Source organism: Condylura cristata, unplaced genomic scaffold, assembly GCF_000260355.1.
Source record: "Condylura cristata isolate star-nosed mole 26May11 unplaced genomic scaffold, ConCri1.0 scaffold00023, whole genome shotgun sequence".
In the NCBI taxonomy this organism is placed as follows: Eukaryota; Metazoa; Chordata; class Mammalia; order Eulipotyphla; family Talpidae; genus Condylura; species Condylura cristata.
Window position 1 is genome coordinate 213654 of NW_004567124.1, and position 25758 is coordinate 239411.

Below are 25758 nucleotides of genomic sequence, written 5' to 3' on the forward strand. Positions count from 1 at the left end.
CCCTCTGTTCCCTGCAGGCTCCCTAAGAGCAGGAACTGTCTGACACTCCCGTGTGTGTTCTGCTGCAGCACAGACCGCCTGTCATTCAGTAGGCACTCAGTATGGGAGTAAGGAGTTGGCAGCTGGTAAGAAAGTGCATGAGAGAAAGAGAAAGGTGAGAGCCTGAGGCCTGCCCCCCTTTCCCCTGGAATGGGGTCTCTTTCCAAGCAGCAGGCTTCCACGGAGGGCGTGGGGCCCTCCCACCCAAGCCGTGGCTCTGACTGGGTGGCGGCTGAGCGCTCCACTCTGCTCAGGGAAGGGCGCCGCCCAGGGGTGTCCTGAGCCAAAGCAGTTCCAAGCAGTCCAGAGGCGCCCAGCCAGCAGGCCAAGTGCAGAGCCACAGAGTAGAAAACCCTTGTTTTATTCAGCCCAGACCTGGGCGACCTTGTTTTGTGGTATGGCCAAAGTATAAAAAATAAAAACCAACAACTGACAAAATAACATTGTAGAGAAAAGTGAAGTACAAAATGGGGCCTGGCCTTTGGAATCCCTGTGGTTTTGGTCCAGGTTCGCACCCTGGGGCCACCCTGAGGTGGGCAGGGAGGGATGTCCCTGGCGCCCAGCTGCCCTGGCCTGTGGACTGGGGGGCTGGGCCGCTTGGACTAGGTTGGTCCTGGTGGGAGGCCGCCTGGGCAACAGGGCCGCTTTGAGAAGGAGGGGAATTGGCCATCTGTCCATCCTCTCCAAGATCAGGATCTAAGGAGAGAAAGAGAGCCAGTCAGTGGGGCTGTGGGGCAGTGTCAGGGATGGGAAAGGTCTCTCACGCTCCCCCAGAGGAGCGCTGCGGCCTGTCTGCCGGCCCACAGTCCAGCTGGGGTTGTTGCTTTGTTTCGAGGACCAGAAGGCTTGGCAGGCCTGGGAGCCTGGAAAGACTCTTTTAACTAGTTCCTCAACCACCGCTGCAGCAGCCACCACCACCACCACCACCCCAGGAAAAGAGGGAGGGAGTAGTTCCAGAGTCTGGACTGGGAGTGATCAGAACGGGAGGGACACCTCCCACTCAGACAGGGAAAAACCCCTAAACCCTAGTGCTTTCCTGCGCCAACAGCTCCCTCTCAGAGCCTGCCCACCACCTCGCTCAGCGTTCTGTCCTTTTGCTTCCTAATAAACTCTGCTGCTGGCGTCATTCTGGTATTTCATGAAATTCTTTAAACCCTTCTCTGGAGCAAATGAATACTCCCCTCTGGACCAGTGCTTCCTTCAGCAGTGTGTTCAGTAAATCCGCCTCCTCTGCCCGCTGCTCGATCTCTGGTGAATCCCTCCCCACCAGCCCTGCAGTGGCCACTGCAGGCCCATTGTCCCCACCCCACCCCACCCCCGCACCTTGTACCCTTATAGCTGCTCACCCCCCACCCTCCCACCCACCCAGCCTTCCCTAGCTGAGGGGCCCAGCGCCAAGTCAGGGGTTTCAGGAGCTCCCACTGGGGCCCTCCCCAGGGGCTGAGCCCCGCATTGCTTTCGAGGCCCTTAGCAGAGCTGCTACTATCTGGAAAGACTTTCTTCTGTCTTAATCCATCACTCTGAGTTTCTAACTCAGTCCTTTTTTCAAGTCTCCTTTTCCCTCTTCAGAAGCATGTCAGAATCCATAGGCGTCGTCCCGGGCTTTCTGGGAATGCTCCCTGCGGCTTCCTGTGTGTTGGCCCAGCCATGGGCCTGCGGTCGGGTGGCAGAGACCTCCAGTAAGACCCGAGCCTTTCCAAGCACTTACATAAAGGGTCGGAAGGAAGAGCTTTGGCTTTCCCTGCCGCCCACAGGTCCCGCGGGAGGTGGAGGGTTGGGGTTTGGGACTGCCTCTCTGTCTACCCTGATGAGGGGCCCAGCACACGGAGCCGCCTGGGAAATGAGAGCTGTTTCAATCCACCACCCCCTGGCCTCCCTGTACCCCCCTTCTCTTTTTCTTGCATGCCCCTTCCCTTATTTACTTCTTCCTTCCCCCCTGAATTGCTTCCAGGGGAACTGCTATCATTCAGACCATTCGTGGATGGTGAATGACTGATTAAGCCAGACCCTGAGGAATAAGAAAGTGCCCGAAACCCAGTTTAGCATAAGCGCTAAGTTGCCAGGGACAGGAGTCAGTTCTTTCAAACACACTCTGTGACCTAAAAATTCAGGTCTAGCTAAACTAATGAATGGACTGATCTCTGCTCTTATTTTCAATATTCCCAGTGTTGTGGGGGCCTATGAACAGCAGGCTTAGTAGTAGCAGCCCAGGGTGAAAGAGCCGTCTCCAGATGAGTCCTGACCCTGCCATACACTGACCCTGCTCATGCTGACCCTCTCCTCACACACTGGGCCTCACCCTGCTCATGGTGAGTCCTTTCCCTGGCCACCAACCCGCTCACACTTAGAATTAATAAACCATACATTTTTGGGGAGAGATGCGTCGCTGGGCCTTGGCCTTCCTGCTCTCTGTCCTCCAACTGATATACTAAAGCTCTAGGGTTACTCTGTCTTTTTTTTTTCTTCTTTTTAATGGAAAAGAAATTGCTTTGACCTGATGAACATTTTCAATTCATACAGAGTGGACTGGGGTCTCTTCGTGATTTGTAAGCAGTGGGGCTCCTCAGCAGTGCAACATAATTCAGGTGGGGAGTCAGGAGAGACTGGGGATAGCCTGGGGCAGCTGCAGCTGAGGACCCTGCCCAGAAGCCAAAGGCCTCAGTCCAGAGTTTATCAGCTTCTTCCACACCAGGGTCCAGGGACCAGCACATGCCAACCAGAATCACTATTCTGTGAAATCCAGTGGCCTTGACAAGGACGGGCCCATGCAGCTGCCTCGGTCAGCATCCCCTTGAGGCTGGCCAGCACGCAGCTCGCTGGCCTTTAGAGCTCCTCATGACCTGTGAGGGACATGCCTATTTAATAGCTGAGCAAAGTAGTTCAGAGAGGTGAGGAAAACGGCCCAGTGTCTCAGAGCCAGGAGGTCCCAGAGGCAGGACTGCACAGCCCACACACTTCCCCTGCCTCTGCCTGCCAGGTTCCACTTGAGGAATCTTAGAAAGCCCTCAAAGTGGTCCTGGAGCCTGAGCCCCAAGGCACTCCGCTGGGGCTGGTGCACCTGGGGGAGGGGCAAGGGTGGGCGCTAGGCTGCTCCCACTGAGTCCGTGTGTGGGCCCCACCATAGCCCTGTCTGGCCATCCAGCGACCCCCAGTGCAGGCTTGCTTGTGTTTCACAGTGCCCTGCCTGTTCTCTAGGTAGGACTGCGACCTAGGACTGAGCGGGGAGGTATAGGGAACGCACTTACTGGACAATTTTGCAGTTTGTGGTAGAAACGTAGCGACCTGTGTAATGGATGTTGCATCTCACCACATTGTTGGTGAAGTCAGACTCCAAAACTATATACTTTGGGTTCACGTGCACCTGAAGAAGAAGGGGAACAGAGGGAAGAAGGTGGTGCTCAGAGGACTGCATCTCACTTGGCTGCCAGGGAAGTGGGTGGAGAAGAAGATATGGGACGCAGAGATGAGGAGAGAGAGAGATGGAGAAAGACAGTGGGTGACCAAGAGGCATGGAGCAGAGATCCACTAAGGGACAGATGAGGAGAGATGCAGAGATCTGGAGGTCCCACAGGTTAACCCTATCCACACTGCTCTGCCTTTACTGGACTTCAGTGTGAACGGGGTGGGTCCAGAGGACCTGGCAGAGCGATCCCCACTCTCCTTCAAACCTGCCAGAGATCCAGCTTCCTTAGGTGAGAGGACAAGGCGCCAGCTCCAGGCAGCTGGCATGCTGTAGCACATTGCCTGGGCACCCTCGCCACGCTTTCCTACTGTCCCCCTCCTCCCTCTCAGGAAACAGGGGCTGGAGTGAGTGGACATTCTGGCTAAAACAGACTCTAGGTCACAGGCACCCCTGCTTTGTGGGGGTCACTGTGAGTAGCAGAGTTTCTATCTCTGGAAGGGTGTCCTCCCCCAGATGGCATAGAAACTCCCCTGCCCAAATAGGGGGATGGATCAAATGGCTCTCCAAGTCCTCTTTTTACCTAGGGGAGATGAGTCTCCACCTCCTCTAGCATACTGGCATTTCTGCTGGGGAGGAGGGAACATGCCCAGAGGCTGGAGCTAGCTCAGAGCTGAGCAACACCCATGGGAAGTGGGCTGCAGGGTGTGCCCCGGCTGGGCGGCCCACCTTGAGGATGTAGTTCCCAGGCTGTACGTCAGTTATGTCGATCCACTGGCAGTCGATGTCCGCATTGTAAGTATCATAGCATCCTGGGCTCAGGCCCTGAGAACAGGAATAGGAGTAGAGGTTGGGGTGCTGTGCGCTCCCGGGGGCACCCCAAGCCCACCTCCTTCCTCTGTGCTTTGCTCTGACTGTAAATCCAGAGTAGCTGTCCAGATTGAGTCTGTCTCTTCTCAAAACCCACAGGTATATATGCACCAGAGATGTAGAAATATAATATCCAGATAGAGGGGATGTGAAATGAAGGGGCATGTGCCTGGGAGAGAGCTGGGTGGCAGAAAAGATAAAAGGAAGGACAGATGGACCCTCTGTGGATACTTAGACAGACTGACGAGAGATGGATTTGGATGGACAAATAGGCAAAGGGATCGCAGTGCCATCTGGACTTCATCGGAATGCTTCTTTCTTTCCATGGGCAGACAGCCTTGGGGAGAATGCAGGAAGAGGCCTGGGTAGGGAGAGGCTGTCCCCAAGGGACCTATGGTACCCTGAGGATTGGTGAGAAGACCCAAATTTTGACAGAGCTGAGCAGCCAGGAGCCTGGGCAGCAACCCATCTTCATTTCGCTCAGAAAGGAACTCTCTGCTCCTCCCCCCTCCCCTAAGCAGGGTTTCACCTCCAAACTCCTGTCGTCCCCTCCCCCGCCCCGCCTCTCTGGCCCAACCTGCGTATGAGAGGTGCATGCATAGCGCTTGAGGTTGCCGAAGTCACAAGTGCTGTCCTCCAGGCAGAAACTGGCCTTGTGGCCCTCGGCCACCTTCTTGCCTGTGGCTGCATCCAGCAGGTCGTAGTGGCTGAACTCATCCATGCTGTGATAATGTCTGCAGGAGAGAGGAGAGGTCACCCTGGCTTCTGCTTGCCCCCCAAGACAGGCCTCTATGACCTAGCCTCCTGACCATTCAGGGCTTTTGCGACTATTCGGTTCCCTGTGCCCCCCCAACATCAGCATCTCTCTTGTCCTCACCTAGTCAGGTCATCCTGGGAGAACACCTCCTCAGGACTCCTCACTCTCTGAGCTCCCACCTGTATAGACCACCCTCTGAGAATACAGTGCCTTATATTCTAGACATGTCCGTCCCTGATCACCAACCATTCTGTGTCCCATCTTCTAGTCCACCACCTGTTAAGGCTTCTCTGAGAACTTCTTGCCCTCATGAAGAGTTCTTGACAGAAACACCTCACCAGAGTCCTTCCACCAGCACCTGCCTCTCTCAGGTGCTACTGGGTGAGGGGAGCTCAGGCACCAGGCCGCTGGCTCCCAGGCGGGCTGGAGAGGCGGGGCACCCACTCACTGGTGGCAGCTGTGCCACTCCCAGGTGTGCTTCGGCCGGTTGGGGAGGAAGTCCGCTGTGCCCTGGTTCTTCACACGCTGGGGGAAGCGCAGCAGCACCCGCACATCATAGTCGGTGGCTTCAGGGGCATAGGCTGTGCTGCAGAGACAGGTGGGGAGACACGCGTGGGGCGAGGGACCAGGACACTGATGCCTGTAGTGGCCCCTGAGGACCCTCATGTCTGACCTGCTGTGTGGCGCACCTCCCTGGGGTGGGGGCATAGCAAAGTCTTTGAAGGGCATTTAAAAAGTGGTGCTAGGGGGCCCTCCCTGGTGGTGCAGCGGGTTAAAGCACAGCACTGAGAAGCTAAACCCACTTTCGCATGACTGTGATCCCCGCCTGTCCCGGAGGTGACCACATGGCGTGGCAGACCTCTCCTGACCCGCCCGCTGCTCCCCTCAGCAGTGTACTTTGTCGTCGATCTGCCTGTTCTGCTCCCCATTCTGTCTCTGGTGAATCCTCTCACCGCCCCTGCACCTCTGGCCTGTACCCCAATTCTGTATGCACAAATAAATAAATCTTAAAAAAAAAAAAAAAGTGGTCCTATGCAGGAGATCCTGATGAGTCTTCCCTCCTGCGGGCAGAGTCCTAATTGTGGACCAAAGGCATGTTGGTCGTGTCTCGGCCATGGACCTAAGAACCAGGCTCTGGCTCTTCAGAATCAAAACCTCTTCCCTTTTCTGGTGGTGACTGTTCTGCTGCTCCACACATTCCCTTGGTTCTGCTGCAGACATTGTTTCCCACAGATTTAACCCTTTTGTTAATCCATACCTTTACCCACGCTGTTCACCTGATCCACAATAGTTTACCTGACTGTTCACCTACCTGTCAACTCAGATCCCCTCCTCCAGCAAGTCTGTCCTGATTTCCCCCCTGACACTTAGAATCCCTGAGAGGGATGTTGACTGCCTGTGAGCTCTACAGCACACTGTTACCACCCACCCCCAGAGTTAGGTTGGTGTGAGCAAGCCACCTTTCCCTGATTGTACAGCTAGAGAGCCAGCAACCTGCCTTTCTCAATTCGGGGAGCACAGATCCTGGATCTGGTTCAGCCTGCTCGCAATTCACTTTGTGATCCCCGATTCTCAACTGTGGCAGTGGGACACACACACTTACACACACACACATACACACACAAGCAGCTGTACTGTGAGGACTGACCGAGCACAGCTGTCCTGGCTGACCTCAGGGGCACTTCCCTGGCACTCATTAAGGTCTGTGTCCTAAGACCAGAGGCGGAGGTGGCCAGTTGTGGGGATTAGCTCTCTCTCTGAGAGGATGTCTGGACAACAGGCAGCCAGGCTCCTGTCTGCCAGGGCATACGGCTCTTGGCCTTGTCTGGGGGAGGCTTGGAATCTGTTTGTGTCTGGGTTGGAACAAAACATCCTCCCTCTCTCTGTTTGGCTAAATCCTGCCCTTCTGTTCAGCTCAGCACACCGTGGGAAACCATCAGGGTCTAGGTTCTAGGCCCAGCTTGGCCACAGACTCGCGGTGAGACTTGGAGCATGTCCCTTCCCTTGTCTGGGCTCAGCCTGCAGCCTGTGACCTGGCCCTGGGCTGCAGCCCGCACTGTCGATGATGTTGGAGGGCTCGGCGCTCCAGGGCTTCAGTTCCGTCTGCATCCCGTGCTCTGCCTCTGATGCCTTGGCCCTAACCGACCTCTCCCTCTGGCCTCCACAGCTTCACATGTGAATCATTCTAGGGCATGGGTGAGGGGCCACTCTCTCTAACTAGCCCAGGAGACACCCAAGGATGGAGCTGCCTCCTTCCAGGCCATTCTGGTGCTCTGGTCTGGGCACACAGGTGACCCATGAAGGTGGAGCCATAGTTTGGCTTTGACTCAAATGCCCCCAAACTCAGCCTCAACAGACTGCCTGGAGCAATGATGGAAGGAACAGGATAGGGCCATATCCTTGGGGGACCCAGAAGAACCTTTAAAAGAGGCAGCTCAGAACAGAAAGGTTTTATTTCCTCTTTTTGCTTCTCTATGGGGCAGCACATGCCTCCCGGGCTGGACTGAAGACAACAGCCAGGGACAGTCCCTGTCTTCCCAGGGACAAATGCGACAAAACCAGCCCAGACCATGGTGGGCAGGCTGCCTGAGTGGCACTCAATGTGTGGCCTCTGATCCCTGCCAGCTCGCACAGTGTGGCCAGTCTGTAACCAGATAAGAAACGTGCACCAGAATGTCAGTCAACTATGTCACTAATCACACAGTTCAATTCAGCTTCTGCTTTCTTTTTTGAAGCAAAATCTCAGTGAAGGATACAGTGAGCTGAGTTACATTCTGGCTCAAGCTCTTTACCCCGTTAGAGACACAGTTACTCTGAGTGGTGGTGGACTAATAACCATGATACCAAAACATATAAGTAAATAGTCTTAAATGTCAAAAAAAAAGAAAAAGGAAAAAGTGAAAAAAATAGGTGCTTTCAATAGAGGGATGTCAGCCAAAAAAAAAGAGAAAAGTACTAAGTTGATGTATCTTTGATTAACTCTATTAGAAGCGGGACAAGTTCCCAATACATACATATTTCAACAGCATAGTCTCAGCTAAGGAAGTCAGAAACAAACTCTGCAGGAGGCAGAACCCCAGGGGTAGCGGAGGGGAATCAGCCTCCCTTCCCTCCAAGTCCCCTCCCTTCCCTCCATGCGCCCCAAGGGCAGCTTCTTTATCACCCACGCCCACTGCCCCAGAGACAGCCTAAGTCACAGCTGTCCTCTATAGGGTGGGTCCCTAGTTCTGCCCTCTATTCTGACTTTCTGGGTCCAAGGAACCTTTGCAAGAGGCAGCGCAGAACAGAAAGGTTTCATCTTTTCTCGTTGCTTCTCCAAGTCTTAAGGGGGCAGCAAGTGCCCCCAGGGCTGCAGTGAAGAAGACAGTCAGAGGAGGTCAAGTCCCTGGCAAATGCCATCCATGGGAATGCTGGATATTGATCCTTCCCTTCCTACCCCACCCTGATGCCCTCGGGACAGGCAAAGGTCACAGTCAAGAAGGCAGGGTCATGAAGGGCCTGGCTGGGTGAGCACAGGTCCTTTGTGGCTCCCAGACAGTCCTTGGCCCCCCAGTTCTTTACCTGGCCAGACACTTCTCTTCCGCAGCACAGCGCAGGGAATATAGATGGGCTCTCTGGACATAAGTGGACGCTTGCACATAGTTGGGGTCTGGAATCAAGTCAGGAAGACCTGGAGAGGGCAGTAGGAGAGAAGAAGGAAGGAAGTGGCACGGGGTTCAGGGTGGCCACGGCTTATGCTCAGAGACCTCCCCAACCCTAAAAACCAGGCTTCCTCAACAGGGTGTATGATCCGTCTATACTCCCTGAGCTCAGGAATGGGGCCAGGAAGTTGGGGAGCAGAAGCTCACCTTGGAAACACCATGCTGAACAAGAACTGGGAGGTGGGGCAGAATGTTCTGAGAACCAGAGAAGAGGAAAGGTGTCATGGCAGGGGACCATGGCAAGACAAGGACCAGGAGGCAGGGGGTGAGCGAACCAGGTAATGTTCTGACAGACACACGCTCTTCCATTTCCTTGCTCCCCAGGTCTCTGGTGTGCTCCCGCGTGCTCTCTGCTCCTCTCACCCTGCAGCCTCATGCACCACCAAGTGAGCCCTAGGCTTCTGGCCCTGGTGGGTCCCTGGAGGCTCATGGGCAGAGTCAGATAAATGTTGGTTGGCAGCAGTGAGTGTGGGTAGGCAGGGATTGGCCAGCAATCTCTGCAGAGCAGGCTGCTGGCCAGCCAGGAATCTCAGACTGGGCATCCTGCCTGACCCTCTCAAGATGCCTTTCTTTCCCTCAGGGTCCTGGGTCTGCTCCAGAGGCCTGGGGGTAGCTCCAGCCCGGAATCACTTGTTCCCCAGCCAGGACCAGCTAGAAGCAAGAGTCTGTTCCCCCTGCCCTCCTTCCTCTGTGCATGAGTCAGTCCTAGTGAGAGTTATTGGGAATAAGTAGAAACTGAACCCAGAGCCCATCCACGCAGCAGTAAAGAAGGAATGGTCTTAATGCTGGTAATGTGGCGGTAGTGGGCATGGGTGGTGTGGGCAAGGACTCCAGGCTTGGTCTCCATCCCAGCTCCAGCACAGACTTAAAGGGAAATAGGCCCAGGGACCTTGCTGTCCCCTCCCCTCTCAAGATTCAATGATTCTGGCATGTAGACCATGCAGCAATGCTGTAAGTTCCTCTTGGCTTCTTTCAAGTTCTCTGCTCTTTAGGGGCAATCAAGGTGGGAGGACTTGAGTCATGCAGACAGGCTTCCAGACCCCTCTTCTTCCTGCCAAAACTCTTATCAGCTTTTAGGCTCAGAAAGTAAGGCAGAAGAAAGGCTTCTAAGCCTCTGACAAAGCGGATCTGCCTGTACCCCCCCCCCCCACAGGCCCCAACCCTGCTTGCCCTGGGGCCCATGTCTCCCGAGGGAGTCTAGTCTAGGCAGCCACTATGACCTCACCCACTGGGAATGAAGAGGAAGCTTAGAGTACAGGGTGGGTGCAGATGAGGTGGCTCCTGGCTGATGGGGGCTCTCTTGGCCAGCCTAGATGCTGTTACTCAAGCCCTCAGGAATGCCTGCAGTCATTTCCCAAGGGGTCCTCAGGTCCTCAAAAGCAAGGGGCCATGTTGGTACCAAGCTGGTTCTGACTTTTGGGTCCCCAGAAGTTTCTGGGAGGGAGATGGGGAAGTCAGGAGTGGCCCCATCCCCATTGCTCTGCCTTGCCCTCAGGAATACGAGGGAGTGGGTCGGCAGGGCCTGTAGCCTCAAGAGACCCAGTATTTGGCACCGAACAGCCTGCCTCTCCCACCCCAGGACCGGTTTCAATAAACACTGCACAGATGGCTCCACAAAGCTTTTCTGGCCCGACCCTTCCTCTGTAGGCCATTCCATGAGTTGGCTCTGTAGCTTAGGGAAGTGAGAAGAGCCAACTGAGTAAAAGGCCAGGGGTATTCAAGGCCAGCAAGGGTCAGTGCCATACCTGGCCTCTGACTGAGCCCTGACCCTGGACACTCACTGAGCTCTGACCCTGGTCCTCTATTGAGCCCTGCTCCTGACCACACACTGAGGAGTACTAACTATCAACAACTCTGAACCTCAGACTCATTGTTGTTTGTCCTGCTTATAGACAAAAATCTTAGTACTTAAAAAATAAAAGCTTAACAGAGTTGCTTTGACATCACTGATCCGTTTTGATTGTAACTGAGTAGGGTGCTTTTTGGTAAGTTGCAGAGCTTCAGGGGAGGAGTACTTGTAGACTACTGCAAATGTAGAGTTTGGGAGAAAGACACAGAACAGACCCTTCAGCCGTTCCTAATCTGGAGCTTGCCCCATAGATGATCTTCCTCTTATTATTGAGGAATCGCAGGTTTCAGAGGTTCCTCCTGCTCCAGGAAGTCTTTCCTGATTGACAGGCTACGCTCATATTTCATATCCCTTCCCTAGAAGGTTAGTAATTTGTAATCATATTTCACCATAATTTACAGTATGTACACCCCACCAGACTGTGTGATCTCTGAGAGTAGGGTCCTTCTCACCCTCTCAGAGGGGCAACCCACTGTGCTGCGTGGCTGGCTGACTGCCCTGAGCCTCAGTTTCTGCCAACAGGCATCTTGAACAGTTAGCAGCCTCAACTTTCCTGATCCAGTCATCCAGGAGTGTGCTCCACACCTTTCCCTGAGAGACAAGGAGGTGCCGGAGAGGGCTGCAGCTCACAACAGGCCGTGAATGTGCCCTGGTCACACAGGGAGTAGGCATTGCCCAGGAGACCCTAGGCCCCCACCCCCACCCCTGGACTCCTCTTGTCACTCTTATTTGTATAAAAATAAACTTTCTTAAAGTCTAACCTACACACAGTCAAATACTCAGGCTTTAGGCATACAGTTTGAAAAGTTTTGACAAACATAATCCCCATGTAACTCCCACAAAATTAGGCTATGGATTATTTCCAACGGTGTTGCAAATTCCCTCCTAACCCTTTCCAGTAAATCCTGCTTTGTTCCTACCTCCACCACTCCAGGGAACCATTTCATTAGCCTTTTAGTCATTCTATATTTCTATGCCTTTTCCGTAACTTAAATGAAATCACTCCATTTTACCTTTCTTTTGTCCCACATCTTTGCCAATCACAGGGGTCCTATGACCCCCTCCCCCAACAGGCTCCACCCTGTCACACCCTCACTGCCTGGCAGAAGATGCTGGAAAAGAAAGCAGCCTCAGGAGATCAGTCTCCTGCCAGGGTCCCTGGGAACAGGCGGCCCCCTGCTTTGGCTGGCATGTTTTCCCATCAGGGCCTTGTCTCCATTTGCAGCCAGGCCTTCGGACTTGGACCTCAGCCCCCTCCTAGGGGCGTGGGGCGGGGCTAGCCTATGTGATAAGGGGAGGCTTAAGAGCAGGGGTGGGGCCTGTGGATGTGTAGGGCTAGGGGTACCGGTCTGCGGTTTCTGGCTTATAAGTACAGCTAAGCCCTCCAAGCAGGGTAGGTGACGGAGGATGAAGTCCAGTTACAAACCAGACCTTGTACTGACGCTCCTACCCGCCTTCTCCAGGGGAAGGTCCTGGAGACAGGGTCACACTTAGTCAGAAGGCAAGGAGAACCTCTGGGAATGTTTTGAAAGGGGCTGGGAAGCTCCAGAGCTGTGGGGGAGGAGCGCTGTAGACTACTACAGGTGGGGGGACTGGGAGGGACAGGCCCCTCAGAGCTGCTGGAATATTTGGAGTCCCCCGGCCTTGGACTTGCCACTGAGAGTATAAAGTGAGAACTTTTTCCAGAGACGCCCCTCTTCCATAAATATAGATACCTGAAGTCATCATAATTTTCTGTTCGGAGCAAACCAACTGAAGAACATAATCAGCGCCATGTTCTTCAAACAGCCATTCCAGGGGAAACTTTTACTCCCCCCTGGGTAGCACCTGCATTCTTGTGCATTCCTGTATAGATAAGGTGTAGGGGGGCCAATCACCGTGGCCAAAAGCCAATCTCACTGTATTTAGGAAACAACGGAAAGGTCAGCCAAACCAATCACCAGCTCCCCCTTTGTCCAGAGGCCTGTGTGCCAAAAGGGACTATATAATCTGTTCTTCCCTTTGTTCTGGGCTCTTCCTGCCACTCAGGTTCCTCTGGCATGTGGTTGGGCCCAAGCTTGAGCTTGCATAAAGTTTCCTCTTGTGTTTACAGCAGTGTGGCTGGCTTTTTTGGGGGGTAGTGCATCCCATTCCGGCATAACACCAACCATTTTCACTGGTCTGTGTGCAACCCTTGTGAAAAGGTTTGTTCTACCTTCAATCTCATCCCACCCTTAACCACATGTTAAACATCTGTATCTCTGTATAAAACCTGCCATGTGTTAGAGACAGTATATCTTGAAGTATATAAAATGATAATATCTTATAGATCTTATTCTGCTTCTTGATTTTTCAGTCCCTTAAACTTTTACAACCTTTTGAGTTCATGATGGACCCCCCAGATTCAGGGCTGCCACCAGGATACCTGGCAGAGGGTCTTGCTCAACTTACCCATGGAAACCCTGGTCACCATCACTGTCCTCCCTTTTGCTCCCAGAAGGTAGACAGGAGGCTGGCACATCAGTGTACCTGGTTACAGACCTTCTGCGTGACCCTGGGCAAGCCTGGCCCCTCTCCAGACCTCACTGCCTCCACTTCCCAGCTCCGCCCCACTCTGGTTGAGGCCCTGAGCCAGCCCTCTTGCGCTCTGCGGTGCTGTGCACTTCAGGATTCAGGATAGGGGGTGGGGCATCAATGAGCACCAAAGGCCCCTAGGATGGCTGAAGTCAGGCTTCTGGCTGGGGAGTTACATGCGAGTGAATTAGATCTCAAGGCCACTCTACAGGGAGCCTCTGGTCTGGGGGATACCTGGGGCCTCAGAGGGCTCCTTCAGACCCTTCAGGGGTAGTGAAGACACAAGGCCAAGAGACAAAGAAATGCATTCTGCATTTCTACTCCACCCCACACCCAGAGCTTCCTTCTCCAGGGATCTAGAGCCTATGCATGCCTCCTCTTGGGGGCCAGTGTGCTCAGGACAAACCCTCCCTGCCCCCACCCCAGGCTGAACCTGGGAAGGATTCCAAGGGGGAGCTTGTCATGTTGTCTAAGAACTCAGAGTCCAGGCCCCTTTCCTTTGCTGAGGCTCCATTTCCCCATCTGGGTGATCTAGAGTTTGGATTAATGGGCCCTCCTGCACAGGTAGGTGAGTAAATAACACTTGGAGATGAAAACACTTCTCAGGAGTTACTTAGTCCAAGAGCCCCACACTTCGCATAGCCTCTGCAAAAGACCCTCTAGCAGCCAGGAAATTCTCCCACTGTCTGACTGAAATCCTTCCTGCTTCACGAGACATCGGTGCCCTCGTGCCCCACAGTCCTGCAGGCTGGCCATGGCAGAGGCCTACTGTCGCATTCCTTTCACTTGCCTACACCTCACCTGTTCCCCTCTTGGCTCCCCCTTTTCTGTGCATTCCAGAACCCTGCCCCCTTGAAATCTTCCCTTCTTAGGCCTCCTGCTCATAAGAAGATGAAGGCAAATGGAATGCAAAATGGCCCTAATCTCCTGAGCCCTCACAGGAGGATAAACAGTGTCCATCAGGAACCAGTCAGTGGGTTGTGAAATAATGTGTGGAACAGCATGTTTGGGCTTGCACAGCCAGACTTCAGAGGAGCCTCTAGGTGGGGAGAGCAGATCGAGGCAGAGCAAGGCCTTGCATAAAGACGAGCTGGGAGGGCCTCCAGGGTAAGGAGATGGCAGCTTTGTGCCCTAGGAAAATTGTCATTGAATAATCAGGACATTAATTGACGGCACTGGCCTGGCAGTGCCACACCTGCATGATGCGCTGGCAGGCAATGTGGCTCAAGGATCCATGGGAAGGGCCCATCCTTGTCTTGGCAGAAGAGCCATGATGGCCATAGCTGGATCCGGAGCCTTCAGTTCCGGGCTCCACACTGCCTCCAGAATGCCACTCTCAGAATTGCAGCTTAACCTAAAGAGCTGCTGGACCCCTCAGAGCTGAAGTTCTGTGGGCTGGCTTTCCAGACCTCTTACCCCTATGGACCTGTGAGCTGCTAGCTCCCCAGCACACCCTTTCTGCCTCTGGCCACTGATAGCATCCTGCCTGTACCCTCGTCTCTGCTATGCACACACACGCCCCATCCAGCTCTGTCCTCCTGAGGAACGGTCTTCAGGTCCCAAAGCCTACCTCGTCAGCCTGACCACGGCTCTGCCAGCCCCCATAACTCCTCCCTCTTCTAGCGCACGTCTGTTGCCCCTGCCCAACCATCCACAGCCTCACCCCTCTGTGCAGCAGGCTTAGCTCAGAGAAGGGGATCTGGGAGCATTTGTTCAACTGAGCTAACTGCCTGGAAGCGGGCCGAGGCTGACTTGGGAAGAGGCCACGGTTAACCTATGGGGAGGTCGGCTGCCTTCTCCTCACACCAAGCCTCGTGGGACCCTTGCATACCTCCTTCCTTACTGAGTCCTGTGTGAACACAACCTGACCCTTCCTGTCCTCCCCATCTTTGCAAGCTCTGCTTACTACTCTCTGTCCCCAACTCCAGAAGCCTCCCTATATGTTTCAAGCCCCCTACATTCCTTCCTGGTCCCTCAGACCTCTCAGTGACCTGAACTTTTCATCTTTTTTTTTCTTATAAAATCTTATGGGCCAGCAGTCTTTCCATCTCAGCTTAAGGCAATTCATCCTTCCAGGAGTAGCTCAGTGCTTCGTTTGCCACCTCTCTTAGTCTAATACCCAGTATATGATCCATTCAGGAAATCGCATCAGTTCTAGTTTCAAAACCTGTCTGATTTCCATCACAAAGCTGTTACCTCCCTGCCTACTTTTCTCTGCCTATATCTACCTCTCTGCCTGGGCCTCTAAGCCAGTCACCTCTTGCTCTCCCTGTCTGTCTCCCCTCCATCCTCTCCCAGCACAGGAGTCAAGACCCAATGCATGCAGAGTAAAAGTTGAAGCCCTTGCAGTGGCCAACAAGTCCCTTCACTTCAAGCAAGCCCAGTCCCTTCAGCCTGGGCCCTGTTTCCTCTCTGACCTGTCTCCTGTGGTGCCCCCAGCCTCCTGCTTACCACACTAGAACATACTCAGAAAACCAAGGGAATTCCACCTCAGGGCCTTTGCACTGCTGTTTTGCTGTTTCCTCTGCCTGGAATGTTCTTCCTATAGGAAGCTGCATGGCTCACTCATTCACCTCACTTTCATGAGGCCTTCCCTGACCATACTGCAATGTGCCCTGTTATTATTCTCTATTAATTATGTTAGTCCATGAAAATATAAGTGCCACAAGGGCAAAGATTTTGTCTCTTTTCACTAATACCCAGCTCTAGACCATTTCCTAGTACATGGCAAGGCACTTAGTAATTATTGCATGGCTGAATTTCCTCATGATGGTATCTGCCTTTCTTAGCCATATTAGAGCCTCTAGTTTGGGGGAACTGTCCTTTGCCTGTGGCCCTGCTGCTGGCTCAGCCTCCCCGCACAGTGAGCTTTGGATGTTGGAAAGATGGGCCAGATGAAGGTCAGCCATTCTGCCTCCTGATTGCCTGCTTTCTTGTGGCTGGGCGGAGAGCTTATTGAGGACAGGGATGAATTCAGGGCACCCATGAATTCCCTGAACCTGGTTCAGAGCTTGGCACCCTGGCAAGCACATGCACAAATATCAGTGCCCCACAGAAGATCTGGGGGAATCAGCCTGTGTGAGCTCAGACCTTTGTATCTAGCAGAGGTTGACATAGCACAAGTCTTTTTTTTTTTTTTTTTTTTGAAAAATGACTAGCTTTGGCATTGGAAAACCTGTGGCTCCTTTTTTACCCAGGAGCAAGTAGATGAGGGGGTGGTCTCCTGAGGTTTTGATAGCAACAGCCTCTCGGCCCCTGCCTCCCCCAATGAGCCCCTTCCTGCTTAGGCACTCTGACACAAGCATCACCTCATTTCTAGGTGATGCTGAAATGCTGGTTTCTGGTCAGGTCAGCAAAGGGGAGATGGACCTAAGTACAGAGCTGGCCCCAGAATTCTGAGTCTAGACAAAAAAGGTGGCCTGGTCCAGTTGCCTGTGGCAAGGAGGCCCAGGTCAGGGTAGGAGGGGACCAGACCCAGCCTCCCCTTCCGGCCCTCAGAGCAGCAGGCGCCCGCAGGAATGCCGGCGTGGAATTAGAAGCAGGTGTGGGCCGCAAGGGCGGACCACCCGCCTCCTCCCGCCCTTCCTCCCCGCCTTTCCAGCCACTGCCCTGGGGAGTTTTCCATGTGTTCTTGGCTTGGCCAGGAGCGGGGTGGACTCAAGCTGGGGCTACTGGGAGGGGCGCCTCTTGGGAGATGAAAGGACATCAGGGTGGGGGGGCCCTGGAGTTAGGAGAGAAGGGGGAGGGAGACGGAAAGCCAAAACTCCCAGCAGTGGCCCGTTGCTCACAGGCCCTCATGACTCCCCACTATGCCACCATCCCAAAAGCTCTGTGGGACTTGAGAACTCAAGGAAAAATCCAAATTTTGGTTTCCCAGGGGCATTGGATCTGAGAAAAACAATGAACAAGGGAACATTCTTTCCCTGAGGTAGGAAACGGAAAGTTGGGGCAGTGCAAAGGGAAGCTAGGTTCCAGCTAAGCCACTGATGAGCACCGAAGACCTTGGATGAGCTACTGAACTTGTCTAACCTCAGTGTCTTCATCTATAAAATCAATCGGGGTGGCCATACCATATTGCCAAGGGTGCTGGGGGGCGCTACCTGAGAAAATGAAAACAAAATGCTTGGCCCAGTATCTGATGCCAAAATAAAGGTTAAAAAAATAGTGGCTACGATTAGTCTTTAAAATTGGATCTCTTTTTGCCGGTGGTCCAGTTTGAGTCCAGGGGGTAAAGGATGTGGCCTAAAACCTGATGGGAACTGAGGGGACAGGAAGTCTGCCTGAAATGCGGCTGCCCGGGGGCCCTACTTGGTTGCTCTGACACTAGAGACCACTGACCACCAACCAGGGAGGAGGTCAGAGGCCACAGGTTCCCCTGCCCCCATGTGGGACTCTAGGACAGATCCCTTGGCCTGAAGAATACATTTCTTCCTAAAGGAACAATGTGAGACAATTTCAGGGACAAAAGGAGATGCAGCTGTGATTCTGGATCTACCAGTCACCAGCAATGTTGACTGTGGGCAAGTCACGTCACCTTTGAGGGCATCAGTTTCTGCCTGTGCAAAATGGGAGTACAATCAATACCTAAGGTTGTCATGAGGGTTAAACGATTCTAACGGTAAAACTCCACGCACAGCATCAGGAAGTGTCTGTTCTGCAGCCTGGAGTGAGAGTGACATGACTCCACACCAGCTCCTCCAGCCAGCAGCTTGGGAGGCACCCTCTGTGTCCGAAGCCTTGCACACCTACAGCCCCATCTTCCCCCATCATAACCAGTGTCCAGAACACAGTAGACACTCACATATCTGTGGAATGAGTGAGTAAATGGGGTATACAAGATACGCAATAATGCATCAAGGACATTTTCCTTTTTAAGTATGGTGACCAAAGACTCAGGATGGAGTTTTGCGGACTCAGATTCTAGTTCCACCACTGAAAAGCTGAATGACAGTCAGCAAGTGAGCCTGTCACCTAGTCCAATAGTAAATGCTGAACAGTACCATGAGTAAATGCTAGTGTAATTCTCCCCCGGGGGAAGCTAGGAAAACTGAGGCTTAGAAAGGAAAGGCTGTTGGGGAGGCTCAGACCGGCCTGCTCTGCCTGGCTCGGATGTGGGGCAGGGCAGCACCCAGGTCACCACAGAGCAAGGCAGCAGTACTTGGGACAGGATAGTTCTGGCTCAGTCACATCCAGCTAGAGAATTCCCCAGGCCTCAGCCTTCTGTCTGTGCTAGGAGACCCTGCACTCCACCTCTGTATTTGAGAAGAATTGAAACTGTGCATTTAAGCTTGGAAGGTGCCCTTCAGCGAACAGCCAGATGCTTATGATTCTCCTGGAAACTCAGTTGGGTGGAAGCCTACTTCTGTCCTTTCCGCATCTATTTCAAGTCCAGTGGAGATGGGCAGGTGACCAGGAAGGGACCGGCCAGGGCAGTGGGGTAGAGGCAGAGAACCAGGGCTGTGCTGAGGAACTCAAGGGCCCCACTGAGCACAAGAGGCTAGATGGAGAAGGAGTATCCTAGCAAGACCCCTGGATGAGACGAGGGAGAAAGAGAAGAGAGGAAGGAGGGGCCTTGGGTTCTAAAGCATTTAGATTTAAGCCTGAAGGCCTTAGGGGGCTATGGAACATTCTTAAGCAGGAGAGGAACAAGGTCAGGACTGCCAGGACTCATCTGGCTCATACGTAGGATGGACCAGCCAGGGAGAGGGTGGCAGGAAGGGAGCAGAGAGGAGGTAGCCGCAGCTTCTTCTTGGCCTCCCCTTGGCCATATTGGAACAGGGATGGAGGACCTGTGCCAGGCAAGGCTGGTGCTGCCAACAAAGATGTCCCCCTGGTTGTCCTCCCAGGGCACCTGCTCCAAGCTCATTCTTGAGGGTTGCCAAGATTGGTGGGTCAATTTGGGGGGTGTAAGGGGGGAGATCCTGAGAGAACAGTGGTCTTTGGGGGCTGGGAATCATCTTAACCAGCACCAAGGCTGATTTTGAGATTTTGAGGCTATTTGGAGGCAGGCATATTGGCAAGGCGGAGGGAGAGAAGGCCTTGGGAGAGGGAACATACAGTGCAGGAGACCCCATGCCTTGGGCCTGGGAAACACGCTGCCCCCTCCAGGTCTCTGTGGGTTTACTATGAGAGCCATGCTGAGTACATGACCCTCTGTAAGCATCTGTGTCTCCAGTTAAATGGTTTAGAGTGGGAGACAATGGGAGGCCTCCCATAGCCCATAGTCCCCAGCTGGGGTGGGAGGGAATAGGGTGCAGGCGCCAGAGGAAAAAAGCAGGCTCTCGACAGGCCCTTGGAAGCTTCCCAAACATGGAGGGATGTAGGCGGCGCACACATGTGTTTGGTGTTGTGAGGACACGTCCACGCCCACACATACACAGGCTGCCAGCGCCGGGCCTCAGACCCCTGGGTGTGTGGCCAGCAAGAATGAGGTCAGTCACAGAGAATCTGCCCTGGACTCCCACACTAGGCCTGGGGGTCTGAGCTCACATACAGGCTTGGCCTTCCCTGAACCAAGATTTTCCATGGTACTCGCCTAGCAGGGAGGGGTGGGGAACCAATGACAGAGAAAAAGCACTATGATCCCAGTGAACCCCAAACCAGCCCCCCCACACACACACACACACACTCCCACCCCACACACCATCCCTTCCCTCTAGGGGGTGGGGCACTGGAGGGTGCTGATAGCCATCCACTGCAGCAAAGCTTGGCACTTCCTCTTCTGGAAAGTCCTCCCTGAGCCCCTAGGCCTAGGCAGGAGCCATTGCCCAGTAACAGCACAAAGGTGCCCCCTTTGCTAGGTGCACCCCTGCCTTCTATTCCCCACCAGGAGAAGGCCTGAATGTGCTGCGTACCAGCACACATGGCTTGGCACCCAGAACACTACCATCAGGGAGAATATCTTCAACCTCAGATGAACTGTGGGGCTCAGGGAGAGTGGCAGAGGCCTGGGAAACATCAAGCATCCCTGCTCCAGACAGGGTCTTGCTCAGGGCTCATCCCTCCCCACACCCAAAACACTAACAGGCCGAGGAGCGACCAGCGAAAACCCACTGACTGGGGGCAGACAATCAGCCCAGGCTAGGATCTGCCAGCATCGCACGAAACGGTCTCAGCTTTCTCCACTACCCACAGGTGTGTGCTTCTGGCCAAGCCCCACCCTGTGGACTTGCTTTCTAAAAAAGTTACCGCCCTAGGTAGTGCCCTGTAGGAAGAGTGTCCTCTCCTCCAGGAGCCCTCGGAACCATGGTGCTCAGCTGTCACACACCCTACTACGGGGAGGCTGTATGTCCCAGGAGGACCTGATGGGGGGGTGTGGCCACAATGGGCAAGAGGATGCATCCTTCCTCACATCATAAAGGGTCTCCACCTAGCTCCTGTCCTGAACTCCTGCAGGTTCTCAAAGTGAGATGAACACCTATTTAAATCCTTCACCTTGGATGTGAGGGAGTGGGTGCTTCTAGTGAGGACACTCTTCTCCCTTAGTTTTGGGCTCCTGCAGTGCCTAGGAGACAGGACTCCCCCCCACACACAACCCCTCTCAGGGATAGCAGCTTCCTCTCACCAGAGGTCAGTCTGGTTGGGGACAAGGTAGAAGTCCCCATGCTGACAGGCAGAGGAGCAACAGCTACTCATGTGATACCTGTGATTGGGCCCCAGGGCTCAGCCCTCACCTCATGGGCCTTGCACAGCATGGTATGCAGTGGAGAATCAGGGCACCGACTGCAGCCGGAAGGAGGCAGGGCAGGGATGGAGTAAAACACACTGGGGACCAAATGGAAAACCTGGACCAAAGCTGACTTTGGACTTGCTGAGACAGAAGCGAGGAAGGGGATCTGGGGACAGCAGTGCATGAGCCAGCAGCCACTCTGAATTGGCCAAAACTCTTGTGGGCCCTCGCCACAGTAGCCAGCCTGCTAATAGCATATGTAGAGGTGTCCATCTGAAGAAAGAAGACTGCCCCCTTCCTCGAGTGCAGATGGCTTGGATCTTCCAAAGACTAGGTCACATCTTTACCTGCGAAAGTCAGAGGGATGGCTGTCTACACTGCCTCCTGGGATGCTCCCCCAAGGCCAGGACTGGGGTGAGCAGAGTGAAGTGAATGAGGAGTCTGGATTCCAGAATTTAAGAGGGTACTAAACCCCTAATAACCAAAATAACTAATATCTGAAGTTTTATTTTTAAAATCAAAATGAATGCAAAAGTTCTATGATAAAATATAAAATTTCAAATGAAGACAGGATCAATGTGGCTGATTTTATGGCTTGGTAAGATACCATTACTGGTTCCATTTAAAATCTGGGTATTTCATTCATGGTGGATTTTTTTTTTTTTACATGATTTTAATCTAAGACGATGCATTAAAAATACTAGTTATCTCTACTACTGAGTTTTTTGGCACCTCTTAAATTTTGGGACCCAGACAGTGCCTCACTGGATTCTCTAAGTTGGGCCTTGCTGTGTCCACCTGAAGTGACTCTTGCTCATCTAGTCTGGACACCTGTCTGACCTAAGACCTCCCCTCTAACCTGCTCACTCGGGTCCAGCTTACATAGGCTAGAGACTAAGCGGCATCTCCTCAGACCTTCCTGACCTCTGTGTTCCTGACTTAACCAGGGAGGCTGGCACAGGGCCATCTCCAAGGGAAGATTCATACCCTGAATCGCAAAAGGGAGAAGCAGGGAGAAGGACTCTGGCCCTTGGTCCTCAGATGACCCACACCAGGTGTGCATGGCCAGGCCAGTCTTTCCACTCCCTACGCCCCAAGCCAAAGGCAGAGCCCAAGCCTGTTTGGTCAACCCCTGGCACTGAGGATATATGTCTGTGGGAAAAGCATGAGGTGGAGCGCGTCGAGGGCTGTGGATGGTGCTGGGGGTCTTTACTGAGCAGCTCAGGGAGACCCTTGGGGACGGTCAAAGAAAGGGTCTGGGCGCTTGGCAGCGCCGATCAGTGCCCGGGGTGCCCAGTACTCACCGCGAGCGTTCTGTTGGGGTCGATACACGCTGCCCACACTGAGGCGACCCTGCTGCGCGCCCTGCCGCTCCCCAACCGGCGGGGGCGCGTCGGAGCTGCGGACCGGCAGGTAGGGCGGCTCCGGCCCGCGGAAGGGGGGCTGTGGCTCGGCTGCCCTGGACCGGACGTAGGCCTCTGGCGGCACGTTGGCGTAGGGCGGGTACCAGCCCAGGCGGGGGTCGCTGTAGGCGCCGCCGGCGGCCGGCGCCGCGTCGGGGCTCGATTCCGGGAAGGCCGGTTCCAGGCCCGCGGGGCCCTCGTGATACAGGCTGTGCGAGTAGCGGCGGTCCAGGCCGTCGGCGGGCGGCGGGGGCGGCGGGGGCGCGTAGGGCCGCTCCGGGGCCGGGTAAAAGCCGGGCGACGGGTACTCGGGCTGCTCCTCGCCTCCGCCGCCGCCGCCGCCGCCGCCGCCGTACTCCTCGTAGCGCGCCCGGGGCTGGAAGGGGTAGATGACCCCCGCCGAAGCCACCGCGGCCGCCCCGGCGCCCAGGCCGCCGCCCGCGCCGCGGTAGTACACGTAGCCCTGGTCGTAGGTCCGCGACGCGGGGTCGTAGTTCTCGTACTGGCTGACGTAGGGTGCCTGCGGGTAGGGGTACTGTGGCTGGAAAGGGGGCGACTGGCGGTAGGTGCTGGCAAAGGCCGAGGCTGAGACCGAGGTGCCACCCCCGGGCCTGGGCTGCGAGACCGAGGTGCGGGCCCGCGCCAGGCCCGAGCTGTCCCCGACGGCCACCTCCCGCCAGTTGTCGGGCACCTGGCCGAAACCAAACGGGTGCCGCGCTTGGCCGCGCACCGTGTCCGAGCCCACGCGCCCGGGCTGGGGCAGGGACGGGGCCTGCCGACGCCGGGGGCCGCCGTGGCTGCGCCGCTGGGAGGGCTGGGGGGCGCCTGCCAGCAGCACTCGCGAACTACTCTCGGCGGGCAGAGGCCCGGCCGGCACGTACTCGGAGCCCGAGTTGAGCAGACTGTACACCTGCCCGTTGTTCTCCCACTGGATCAGCTGCCGCCAGCGCCCGGGGTCCGAGCCCAGTTCCGGCTGCGCCTGCTGCCCGTGCACCAGGGCGCAGAGGCAAGCGCCCCACATCAGGGCCCCCAGCTGCCAACCGGCTCGGGCCAGAGACATGCTGGCCCCTCTGCGGCAGCCTGGTGGACCGAGAGACTGTCGGGGGTGGCCCCCTGTGCGTGCTTCTCTTCCCACGGCCTCGAGGACAGGACGGCTCCGTGTCTGCCCCAGCTCTATCTTTGTCCATCCTGGCCTTGTCCCGAGTGGGACGGCTCCTCCGATGACAGCATTTCGAGGCCAAGGGGTCAGGGCAGGGCAGGGGCGGTGCCCAGGGTTGCACGAGGCTCTCTCGGCAGGGCACCGGGCAGGCAGGACCGCTTACATGGCCAGCCCGACACTGGCTGGCCGCTGGGCTGGCGTTTTCCCACTCTGAATGAATAAGCAAGCAACAGGCTGGGAGCTTTGGGAGGTTTGGGCAGCCTGGTCTGTCTGCTGGGGCCTCCTCCGCGGGGCCCTATGGCCCGCCGGGTTTAAACTATGTGGCTTGCCCCACAGCTGCAGCGTTCCCTCTGCCTCTGAAGCTCCCTGCCAAGCCCTGGACCTGCCCTTGAGGATGAGAATGAAGCTGGGAGTAGGAAGGGGGTGGGGGTGGGGGGGCAGAGCCCTCGGGACTCAGGCTGGGCTAATGGGAGCCCTGGCAGGCAGAATTAGACTGGGGTGTCAACACCACTCTGACCATTGCTCTTTGCTTTTGACCTGGCACTCAGTTTACTGGCTTGGCCTTTGGCTTCTGGACTCTTCATTCCTCCAAAGGGCTCACTCGAAAGCCCTTGCTGAGACACCTCCTTATTGAGCCTCCTGGGGCAGAGGCTGAACAGGGACCACCCTCTAATTCTCGACCCCAAGTGTACCTCTTGGGCCTGAACACAGAGGGGTCAGAGATTCACCTTTCCCTGCTTGGCCCACCTCAGGGCACCTGATTCTCCCTGTCTGTAGGAAGGGGGGGGGGGGAAGGGTTGTCCCTGTGTGGGAATGAACTTGGGAATTCATGGAGAGATCAGCTTCTTACACATGGTATATATGCTTCCTGTCCTGCATCTCTTGAGTCAACAAAGCCTGAATGTGTACATGGATAAAATGAAGCCCAGGGACTGGCTTTGATAAGATAGTGCTCATAGTGTGTCATAAGCAGAGAACAGCAGAAAGGGAAGTCCAAGAGAACCTCATGAATGGAGCATTAGGCTGCCTGGTCCCCAAGAGTGTTTTGAGAAGTTCTCTGTTCTCCCTGGGGCCAGCAAAGATAAGAAGGGTTCTGGAAACTTGAAAATGTTAAAGTCCATGCCCCGATTGGCTCCCTTGGCTGCCTTCTCCAGCCCCACTCCTAGGAACCAGAGGGCAGAAATTAGCCTCTAGGGCTTATAGCCTGGTCATAAGAGCCTGCCCTTGCCGTGGCTCCTTAGAGTCCCCTTTCTGCTTTTGGAAACTTCCGAAGTATACCTTGCAAGGAAACAGCCAGAGTGGACATTCCTCAGAGACTCAGGACCCCTGCCCACACCCCCATCCTTTGCCAGTCAGAATTTGTTCACCCATTGTATTGTTCTTCAGCATGAGGCTTACTTAGTTCAGGTGATTTGGGGCATCTGTCTGCACTTCAGTGTTCCTAATCCAGCCAGCAACTTTTCAACAATGGCCCCTCTGCTCCCCCCAGGGGCATGGTGTCAGCCACCAGACTGGAAGGGTTCTTCAAGGACTAACTGATCTGGCTCAGGCTGTCAAGCCAGATGATGTCTAGGGTGGGCTCATGGAGCCCCGGGATCTGGAGGGTTAAGCCTCCTCCCTCTTGCCTGCCCCCAGCAGTGCTGGCCTCTGCTGCTTGGAATCCTCAGGGTCCTGTAGGGCCCTCCCTCGAGCCAGATGGGCAGCAGAGCCAGCAGTGAAGAGAAGTGGAAACAGGCCTCCAAGTACCCCCAGACAGGGAGGGGCAGGGAAGCGAAGGGAAAGGGAGGGGGGAAGAGGATGTCTATAAGGTAGGGGAGCCCCATTGGCCTAAAGTGGAGAAGGCAGGACCCTCTTCTAGAGGCAGGGGGTGGGGGTGGGGGCTGCCACAGGGCTTTTGAGCTGTGGAGAGATCAGGGCACAGGCCATCCTGTACAGCCGGCTTCTGCCTGGAGCCAGCTCTTGGCCTGAAACCCTACCCTTTGCTGGCTCCTGCTCCTCTTTCTTTTTTCTTAATAAGGTCGAATCAGAGTGAGTCAGAGGAGCCAAGTTTCCTGTTAGACTCTGTTTGAATAAACTCTGTTCTGAACATAGCTTGGGCCTCTGACAGGCTCCCCAGGCCAGGGCTGTGACCCTGCCAGCCATCCCTGCTGAGACGGAGACCAGACACCTATAAGGCCCTCAAAGGAGGTGATTGGGGGCCCTGGCCCTTACACTCACTGGGGAAACCTGTGACGGCCCAGGAGTTCAGATCTCCGGGGTAATAATACCTTTCTATGGCACATTTGGGAGGATGAAATGAGAGGGCTGTGAAGGTACACAGCACAGTTTCAGGCATGTGGCCATTATTTTCTTTCTTTC

At 54.9% G+C, this 25758-nt stretch overlaps 1 protein-coding gene across 1 annotated transcript; it reads right to left on the minus strand.

The window, feature by feature from the left end:
• Positions 1–383: 383 nt before the first annotated feature.
• LOXL1 (lysyl oxidase-like 1) lies at positions 384–23644 on the minus strand. Its single transcript, XM_004687598.2, has 7 exons — positions 22143–23644; positions 8628–8736; positions 5515–5652; positions 4887–5043; positions 4169–4264; positions 3285–3400; positions 384–735 (listed from the first exon to the last, which is right to left on the minus strand). Exons 1-7 carry the CDS (start codon positions 23299–23301, stop codon positions 729–731), a joined length of 1782 nt encoding a protein of 593 aa, XP_004687655.1. The 5' UTR covers positions 23302–23644; the 3' UTR covers positions 384–728.
• Between the last annotated feature and the right edge of the window lie 2114 nt (positions 23645–25758).

What these genes read in the sequence shown, in the direction of transcription:
- LOXL1 (XM_004687598.2), bottom strand. Translation starts at nt 23,301, where the DNA reads ATGTCTCTGGCCCGAGCCGGTTGGCAGCTGGGGGCCCTGATGTGGGGC. An exon ending in ACCCCAACAGAACGCTCGCG is followed by an intron (nt 8,737 to 22,142) that starts GTGAGTACTGGG and finishes TGCCCTCTCCAG; the next exon opens with GTCTTCCTGACTTGATTCCA. An exon ending in CATGCACCTCTCATACGCAG is followed by an intron (nt 4,265 to 4,886) that starts GTTGGGCCAGAG and finishes TCCTGTTCTCAG; the next exon opens with GGCCTGAGCCCAGGATGCTA.